Source organism: Penaeus vannamei, chromosome 21 (assembly GCF_042767895.1).
Source record: "Penaeus vannamei isolate JL-2024 chromosome 21, ASM4276789v1, whole genome shotgun sequence".
NCBI classification, from domain to species: Eukaryota; Metazoa; Arthropoda; class Malacostraca; order Decapoda; family Penaeidae; genus Penaeus; species Penaeus vannamei.
In genome coordinates this window covers 7,790,154-7,800,153 of record NC_091569.1, presented here as the reverse complement: position 1 = coordinate 7,800,153, position 10,000 = coordinate 7,790,154, and the positions used below count along the sequence as shown (strand labels likewise).

The 10,000-nt window shown below is 37.9% G+C and overlaps 2 protein-coding genes and 1 long non-coding RNA gene across 3 annotated transcripts in view; 2 read left to right on the top strand and 1 right to left on the bottom strand.

The window, feature by feature from the left end:
* The window catches only part of LOC113822005 (growth hormone-inducible transmembrane protein), a 12,302-nt gene extending 10,158 nt beyond the window's left edge, over positions 1-2,144 (top strand). The window contains exons 6-7 of the mRNA XM_027374515.2: positions 232-452; positions 833-2,144. Of these exons, the coding sequence (XP_027230316.2) occupies positions 232-452; positions 833-982 (371 nt within the window). The 3' untranslated portion in view covers positions 983-2,144. The remainder of the gene's footprint in view (positions 1-231; positions 453-832) is intronic.
* A 3,228-nt stretch (positions 2,145-5,372) lies between these two features.
* The window catches only part of LOC113822004 (uncharacterized), a 5,428-nt gene continuing 800 nt past the window's right edge, over positions 5,373-10,000 (bottom strand). Inside the window, exon 2 of the mRNA XM_027374514.2 lies at positions 5,373-6,382. Coding sequence (XP_027230315.1) covers positions 5,648-6,382 — 735 coding nt within the window. The 3' untranslated portion in view covers positions 5,373-5,647. The remainder of the gene's footprint in view (positions 6,383-10,000) is intronic.
* The window catches only part of LOC138865438 (uncharacterized), a 69,590-nt gene continuing 68,813 nt past the window's right edge, over positions 9,224-10,000 (top strand). Inside the window, exon 1 of the long non-coding RNA XR_011399382.1 lies at positions 9,224-9,613. This is a non-coding gene — a long non-coding RNA (uncharacterized lncRNA). The remainder of the gene's footprint in view (positions 9,614-10,000) is intronic.

Below are 10,000 nucleotides of genomic sequence, written 5' to 3'. Positions count from 1 at the left end.
TCCTGTTGCAATTTGTTCATCATGAATTCCACATATTTGTGTGGGTAATTCTACACTCATTTATGAATCTGAAACAGGGTATAACTCATTTTTGGCCACTCCAGCCCAGCCTCCCCCCCCCCCCCACAACTACCCCTCCCATGTTTAGGGAAGGTCCCCTTATGGCTGTTCAAGTAAGTAATATTTAAAGAAAAGTTTTCTGTGTTGACACTACTTTAAATCATTTTACAGGTATTGTAGGAGGTTTGAGCACTGTGGCTGTCTGTGCTCCAAGTGACAAGTTCCTCAACTGGGCAGGACCACTGGGTATTGGTCTAGGTGGCGTCTTTGTAGCTTCCATCGGCTCCGCTTTCTTGCCCCCAACCTCAGCCCTCGGTCTCTCTCTCTATTCCATCTCCCTTTATGGTGGCCTGTTGCTCTTCTCAGCCTTCCTCTTGTATGATACACAGAAGGTAAGTGGGACAGAAACATTATCTTCATCCATGAAAGACATAGTTTGTACATGCATATTTAATTCCATATTATGGACATAGTGTTCTCATGACACATTTTGTAACATCTCGATGATATAAATCATGTTCTACTAACATTGAGGGTGTGATATGCAGAGAAATCATAGAATGCTGTTGATATTGACCCCTAAAGATGCAATTACTCAACTAAACCTGCCCTTTACCCTCAAGCTGCAAATGATATGGTATAATGAACTCTTGCTTTTCCCTTTCCCTTGTGATAGTCCCCTTAAGTAGCACAGAAGCATTATTTGTTAAGGTGATACTGAATATTTTTACTGCAACATATATATCTCAGATAACCAGATGATTACTTCCAGGTCATCCGGAAAGCTGAGACCCACCCCAACATGTGGGGGGTCATGCCTTATGACCCCATCAACATGTCCCACCACATTGTGCTGGATGTGGTTAACATCTTTGTGCGAATGGTCCAAATTCTGGCCATGGGAGGAGGAAGACGGAAGTAATTCGCAAGCATGATTCTGAACCTTGCTAGCCTTATGGCTGACTTGTGGATTAAGGCTTAGATTAAAATGATAGTGTTTGTAAATGTTATGCATTATTATTATGGCAACGATGATAATTATTATTAAGGTATTTGAAAGTCATGGTGACAGTGTCAGAAAAGCTGCTGTTGGAGTTTATAACTATTTTGTTTATACTGGAATTTTCTTTGCATTGTTATTCTTCATAATAGGTAGCATGTTTAAAAAGTTGAAGAAAGAAGTATATCTGAACACTTTAGTAATTTCTGGTTATAATATCATTATGTATTAATGCATTAATACTTTACTTTGTGTAGACTTGTTTATAAAGCTTCATGAAATTGGTTTGATTATTTTTTGTTGTTTATATTTTTATTTTTAGTATTACTGTTGTTAGTTTTACTTTTCTTATTAATGTTATTCTATAATTTTAATCATATATTTTTTTTTACTGTGAACAAACACTCACATAGGAAAACTTTATTCCATATATTATAATTTATATTAAAACTTTGAAAATGCATGGATTGTAAGAACTGAGTACTTACAGTAGCTTATCATACATGGTTCTTGCTAGTCACGGTGTATGCTTAAAACTATTTTTATTTTTAACTCATCCAGGTAATTTTTTATTTCATTATTAAAAGGGAGAAAGTTTGTTGTTTATTCAAATTCAGTAGACTGGTTAGGTTTATTTTTTGTCAGCTGTTTTATCCCTTGTGATATTTATTTATTTTTTTATTAGAGAAAGGGATTGCCTATGTGTTAGATATAGGTATTGTAGTTCTACTATCTCCTATTAATATGATATTTGATTATACTCCAGTGATGTAAATGTTCAAATTATTTGAAAAGGATATAAATCACAGAAAAGTTGAAGAAATAGAGACATCTGATACAGCAAGGAAGTTTAAGAGAGAGAGAGAGAGAATTCTAAAGAAGATCTGAACAAGTCGAAGGTGATCAGGAGCAGTGCAATGATTGATATACGGAATTACTTCCAAAATTGATAACAGGTCTAAAGCGATGAAATCTGCCAGCAAAATATTGAATACAATATTCTAGCAATGTTTACTCAACTTTCCTTGCTAAGATATGTATCTTTGAATATGTATATATCTGTTAATAAAATTTAATTTCTGTTTGCCCGTGTTTTATATCTTCATCCATTAACATGTTACAACAGTGCATAATAGATGGTCTAATTTGATGTTTTTAAGGAAAAGTCAGGCACAACAGTTCCTCTGTTACAGGAGTATTATGCTACATTGTCATGAGAAACTGCAGTTGTAGAAATAATTGGAATACATTTTGTGTGGATTAATATGCAGTACATGTACTTAAACATGATCATGGTGATGTATACTAATGATTATGATAATAATGATATATACTAATGATTATGATAATGATAACAATAATAATGACTGTAATAATAATAAAGATGATGATGATAATAATATTTATGATGATAATAATAATGATAAAGATGATAATAATAACAATGATAATAAACTTTAATGGTGATAATAATTATGACAATAATATCATTATTACCTCTGCCAAGAAGATTATGTTGTTGGTAGTGTTCATACGATTTGTTAGTCAGTTTATTTGTTTGTTAGTTGGTTAGCATGATAACTCAAAAAGTTATGAACAGATTTTTGTGAAAATTTTACCAGAGGTGTCTTTGCACAACATTAAATTTTGGTGGTGGTCCAGATCATATTCAGATCTAGAAATTTCTGTTTGTTTTTTTGTGGTTAGTTGGGTAGCAGGATAACCATCTAAGGCACACCAGAGATATATCTTATCCCAACTTGGATGCCATTAAATTTTGGTGATGATCCAGATCTTGTGCCGGATCAAAAAGGTTATGAACAAAATTTTATGAAATTTTCCCCGGAATTGTCTCTTGGCCTAACATAAATGCAATTATATATAGGTGTTGATCTGGATTATGACCTTGATGTAGGAATTTTTAACAAAGATTCAATAGCATTGTGAGATAGGGAATACAAATTCTATTTTGATGCCATCACTGCACTCTATAAATAGAAACTGGGATGTCACCAGTTTACTTCAGAAAGGGGATTTTAACGTAATCCTGTGTGGATATTTTTATTGCATCAGTGACCCTATTGCCTTAGTGGAAGGATGTGCTCTTTGAAGGATTAGTTATTATTATTGATGCTATTATTAGTTATATTATATTATTGTTGTGTTATTGTTATTGATATTATTATTATTGTTGTCGTCGTCATTGTCATCGTCATCGTCGTCGTCCTCCTCCTCCTCCTCCTCCTCCTCTTCATCATCATCATCATCATCATCATCATCATCATCATCATCATCATCATCATCACCATCATTATCATTACTATCATTGCTTTCATTATTGTTATTATTGTTATAGTTATTGTTATCTTTATCATTATTGTTAACATAATTGTTATCAGTATCATAATTTTTATTATTATTATTGTTATCATTATTATTATTATTATTATTATTATTATTATTATTATTATTATTATCATCATCATTATCATTATTATTCATACTATTATTTTTAAGATTATTAATTACATTATAATAATGATTACCAATTACCAATGATTATTATAATTATCATTATATTTTGTACTGTTATTAGTATTTTTATCATTATCATTATCATTATCCTCCACTTCCTATTCCTCCTCCTCCTCCTCCTCCTCCTCCTCATCATCATCATCATCATCATCATCATCATCATCATCATCACCATCATTATCATTACTATCATTGCTTTCATTATTGTTATTATTGTTATAGTTATTGTTATCTTTATCGTTATTGTTAACATAATTGTTATCAGTATCATAATTTTTATTATTATTATTGTTATTATTATTATTATTATTATTATTATTATTATTATTATTATTATTATTATTATTATTATTATTATTATTATTATCATCATCATCATTATCATTATTATTCATACTATTATTTTTATGATTATTAATTACATTAGTATAATAATGATTACCAATTACCAATGATTATTATAATTATCATTATATTTTGTACTGTTATTAGTATTTTTATCATTATCATTATCATTATCCTCCTCTTCCTATTCCTCCTCCTCCTCCTCCTCATCATCATCATCATCATCATCATCATCAGTTTATTGTCATCGTTATCATCATCACCATTGTTGTCATCATAATCATCATTGTCATCATTATCCTCATCCTCATAATTATTATCATCACTATCATTATCATCAACATCATTCGATTATTATGTTATATCATTATTATCATCATTATCATTATTGTCATTAGGATGATGATGATTATTATTACTATTACTATTATTATTAATGGTATTATTATTATTATTGTTATTATTATTGTTATTATTATTATTATATTAATAATAATAATAATAATTATTATTATTATTATCATTATTATTGTTATTATTACTATCATCATCATCATTATCATTATCATCATCATCATGGTCGTTGTCGTCTTTATGAATAATAATATTGTTTTTATTAATTTAATTACGAATTGTTACTAGTAATGATCTCGTTCTCAGTAACAGTATTACGTGTATCTTTAATTCTATTACATTCTATATTCTTTCGAAAACTTTCGGACAGATTTATTTATTTATTTATCTTTACTGTTTCTCTCTAATGGCAAATATAGTTTCCTTATTGCTTCACTTTCATCAGTTTGTATATTCTTAATCTTGTCAATTATCACTTATTATCATCACCATCATTATCATGTCGTTAGTATTATTAGTGTTATCGTTATGTATTTATTATGAAAGTTATAGCAATCGCGCGTTTTTTATATTATTGTTGTTAATATTATTTTGATATTATTGTTGTTATCTGAACCGAGAAAACTTTCTACGTAGTGATAACAATAACAGTAGTAATAGTATTAATGGAAATGATATTAACGATGTTGATGATGGTGGTGGTGATGATGATAGTAGCAGTAATGACAGTGATAATAAGAATTAGTATTTTGTTATTATGATTATCATTGTCATTATCTTAACCGTTATGGTATGTTTTTGTTATTTTTATTGTTGATATTATGACTAATGTTGACTACTTGCCATTTTTATTTTTGTTGTTATTATTGTAAAGATATATTTACGTCTTTGTGCCTATTTTGAATTCCTTCCGTATATCCTCATTTAACAGAAGGGGAGGTCATATACCAGAGTAAATCTGACCAAATACCTTTCATCTGAATTATTGTTCTTTCAATTAATTTCCTTGAAGCTGTTTTATTTCAGCTCTTCCATTATTTATATCGTAAAGTTTAAGGGTATAATGCATAGAACAGTTTTTTTTTCTTATAATATATTTACACAAGTGATATCAAAATGGGCAAAAAAAAAATAGATATTTACAAAGGACCGATGTTCTGGTCCGTGTGCGGCCCGGATGGGCGGTCCGGGCCACACGAGCGCTCACTGCGGGGCCGCGCTGGGCGATGTTAGTGCCGCCCGCGAGGTTGCTGCCAGCAGAACCTCGCGGTGGCGGGCCGCAGTGAGGCGGGCGGCGGGCGTACAGCAGATGTCCGGGGCTGGGGGCGTGAGGGCGGCTCGGGGGCGCCGGGTCTAGTAACCGTATCCGTACATCATGGTGGAGGAGCACTTGGTGACGGTGTGGTACTCGGGCACGGTCTGGTACACGGTCATGGTGACGTACTCGTTGACGGACTGGGTGACGGTGTTGTAGACGTACTCCTGCTTGACCTGAGTCTCGTACTGGGTGACGTAGTAGGGGTTCTTGACAGTCATGGTGACGTACTGTTGCTGGACCTTGGTCTGGGTGACGTAGTAGGCCTTGGTCTCATAGCCGGTGTTGGTGACGAAGTTGGTCATGGGGTAGCTCTGGGTCTCGGTGTTGGTCACGTACACGGCGGTGGTCTCCGTGAAGTACTGCTTGGCGGTGTTGTAGCCGTAGGCGGACTCGGTCATGTAGACGGGGACGGTGACCATCTTGGTGTCGTACAGGATCTTGGTCTCGGTGAGGATGGCAGGCTCAGCGTACGCCGTCATCGTCGAGTACTGGATGATGGTCTTGGGCGCCACCAGGGTCTCGGTGATGTAGGCGTAGTTGGTGGTGGGGACCTCCTTGGTCACGGTGGCGTAGTGGGCCTGGGTTCCCTGCACGTCCTTGGTCATCGTCTTCGTCACGTACTTGGGGTAGCACGCCTCCTCCTTGGGTGGGGGGCCGTACGAGGAGGACAGCTCCACCTTGATGTAGCCAGGGGAGGCGCCATAATCGGGAAGAGCCACGGCAGAGCACGCCAGAGCCACAATCACGCCCAACACAGCTGTCCGGATCATCTGGGGGAGAGAGAGGGGCGTTAGTCATGTGTCAGGACTACATTGTTGACGCATTTCTTTTAAATTCTCATTTCCTTTCATTGCTAAGTGAATGGCTGTTGAGTGAGAGTAAAGTTCTAAACCCCAACAAAACCTTTAGCCGAGATATGCGACACAAAGACAAAGTGTTTACAATCCCAAGTTATATTAATGCAAGTATGTGAATCAGAATGTTCTTAGATAATGAAGATCATTATTATCATGACTATCATAAACTTCCTAAGTCGTGCCCGGCACCACATGTCGAGCGCTCGGGAAGAGAAAGCGCGCGCAGCCAAAGAGGCTTCTCGCGGCTCATGTTGTTACGTAGCGACAAAGTGACCTGGACAAGGCCGCGGAGGAAACCCTGAGCTTTATGGTTACCCGAAGGCCCGCCCTTAAACCCAACCCCTAAACACTGTCATTCATCCCCTTCGCCCTTAGCCCTAACACGAACCCTCCGTGACGGAATGTAAAGGAAGTGAAAGTGGCAGATGATGATTACCTCCCCCCTCCCTCCTCCCTCCCTCTCGCGACATCCTTCGCCGAACTTTCGACTAATCATGCTGTGGTGACGCCATCATGGGAGACAAAGGGACTGGAAGACGGCTGTGACTGTCCGTCCCTCGTTAGGAATGTTGATGCCGTGTGACCATAGCATTAAAGACTGCAAGAATCCTATCGATTAAATGTTCTCTGATCTGATCTAATTTTGATTTTCATCGATATTATCATATAAAAAATACGACCTTCTTCCTAAGTCTAGAGGGACAGGCAGGAGCTAGACTGATCTTCGAAGAGTAAATCTAAGTCGAGTGAAACTTCTCGAACATCCGGGGTGAAAGCTGATGTTCCAGTAACAATGTCGTTACTGGAACGCACCGCAATTTACGAGCAACTCTCGCCAGTCTCTTTAAATGATAAACGTCCAAAAAATAAAGCATGCAAAAACAAGTACAAGTGGAGGTTTGATGAACGAGATTTTAAGACTTTTTGTCTAAAAGTGTGACGTTAATTAACGTTTCTCTCTCGGAAAAACAACAAATTCAGTGTGGCAAAGAGAAATTTATATAATACAAAAAAAGGAAGAAAAAGCGAGGTACAGAGCGATATATATATATATATATATATATATATATATATATATATATATATATATATATATATATAATCAAAGTCGAGTGAAACTTGTGAGAGAGAGAGAAATAGAGAGCGGACGAGGGAGGGGGGGGGGGGGAGAAATAGAAAGTAAAAGACTGACGTTCGGATCATTACAGCAAGAGGAAGCCACATCACAATGATCAGCCACTCGTGCGGCGGTCGGTCGGTTAGGCAGCTGATCCCTTCACTTCACTTTCTACTGATGTTCGTCCGTGTTGCAATCCCCATAGCAAGCCATCCGGTTCGGTCGTGGTCCGGCGGCTGTAATTGCGTATTTGGAAATCCTTTTTTCTCATCCCGGTGGCTGTCATTGCCTTGTGAGTTTCCGCGCGGCTTAACTACTTGACGAGTCGGTGTGGTAATAAGGTTAGGCGCTCTTAGACTATGACAAACAAGCGTTATGGGAGAAGCAAAGGGAAAAAATCGAGCACGTCATACTTTTTTCTTTTTAGGTTTATTTCGTTTTTGAATGGATCGGGAAAGCGGCTTGACAATGGTCCCGAGCGAAACTTGACCTTGGTATGTAAGGGTCTTGGTACCTGCCTCCGCCTTACAAGGTGAGACCCTTACTTTCACTGCCTCTCACCAACGGCTTTTCTCCGGCTTGAGGACTTTCTCTTCCTGCGCGATCTCTGAACGGGGTTTCACCTTTTGAATCGGCAGTGCTTTGTGGTGTCGGATCGTATTTTTATCAAACAATCTGAATTTCGTGATATGCTCCTGGACTGACTGTTGTTTATCTCGACCACGGGAGGAGATCTGAATTTCGTGATATGCTCCTGGACTGACTGTTGTTTATCTCGACCACGGGAGGAGACATGAGTGAATCGCGGTCTTGTTCATTCACGTCGTTCGAACCGCAAATGGGCTGGTACGCTGACGGGGAAGGTTTACGCCGCGGTTGTGCTCCGGCCGGGGAAACAGCTGACGAACCAGAATATGATATTAGGGGCGCCATCACGCCAATTAGTGCCGTGTAATTTTCACAGCTTGCGCGAACTACTAAAATCAGTGGTTGGTATTGGTCATATTTCGCATTTTAATGAAGCGACGCATTTGAGCTGTGGGTTCATCCGCACGCAATTTTGATATAATGGAAATCTCATATGCATATACATGTACAAATCCTAACTGTATAACATATTAATGTGGACTACCCACTGCCCTGTCTCAGTGACCCCCTGACCTACTTATGAAACCCACCATGAAATGAAGACAGCGCCAAGACAAGCGTTTGACAGCGATAATAGACACGCTTGATGGATTGACAAGAAGGGGGGGGGGCTAACCTACTGTACAACACTCCCTCCCTCCCCCCTCCCCCCTCCCCTTTCCTCCGGTCGCCTAGCTTTCAACTCCAAATTTTCCCTAAAGGAGAACCTCGGGCTTGATGGGAAGGAAGGGGTAACAAGCACGCTGTGTCACGTGTCAACAACCTCCGATGCGTATTTTGAAGCGCGCGCGCGTGTGAGTGTTTCTGCGTGTTTGTCTTTCTGCGCCTGTGTGTGTTTTTTTTTTTCGTTTGTGTGCGTTTCTGCGTGTGTGTGTGTTTTTTTTCGTATGTGTATGTGTGTTCTTCGTTTGGGTGTGTGCTTTTTCGTTTCCGTGTATGTGTATATTCGTATGTGCGTTTGTTTTTTCGTTTGTATGTATGTGTTTTTTCATTTGTGTGTATGTGTTTATTCGTGCATGTGTATATGTGATTCTCCGTTTGTGTGCGTATGTATTTTTTCCTACGTGTATCCTCGTGTCTGTGCGTTTATCAGCATACCCACGAATGCGTATGCCCGCGTTCGTATGTACCCGTTCGGCCATGGCTTCCGCGTACACTAGGAACATGCATACGCTCCCGAGGACCTACGCCCCTGCCCTCTGGTGCCGGACCTGGCTGCTTGATCCACTTGGACCTACGCCAAGGGAAAGCTCGGGGTGAAAGCCCTGACGCAGCGAACTCTCTCTCAAGTTCTTCGTGTTTGGGTCGTTCTTGCGCGTTCGTATGTAAGGTTTTATGATGGTTGTTATTGTTTTTTTTTTTTTTTTTTAACGTTCTCCGTGTTTGTGTCTCCTTCGCCGTTGCTTCGTTCTCGCGTGATTGTTTTGTAAGTTTTATGATTATTGTTGTTTTTAAAAGGAAACCGCACGAATCGTTTGCAAAATGCGTTTCTGAGAGATTTAAATGTTTGTGTCTCCATCGCCATTTCTCCGTTCTTGCATGTTTGTTTATCCGTTTTTATTATTATTATTATTATTATTATTATTATTATTATTATTATTATTATTATTATTATTATTTCTCTTCTAATGAAACCGTACTGTGACTCTAGGAACTTTAGGACGGCGAATCGTTTCCAAAATGCGGTTCTCATAAATTGGAATTATATTAAGAAGATGCCATACTTAAAGCATAGGTAGGTTTAACTATATTAGGTGTTTGGCGCT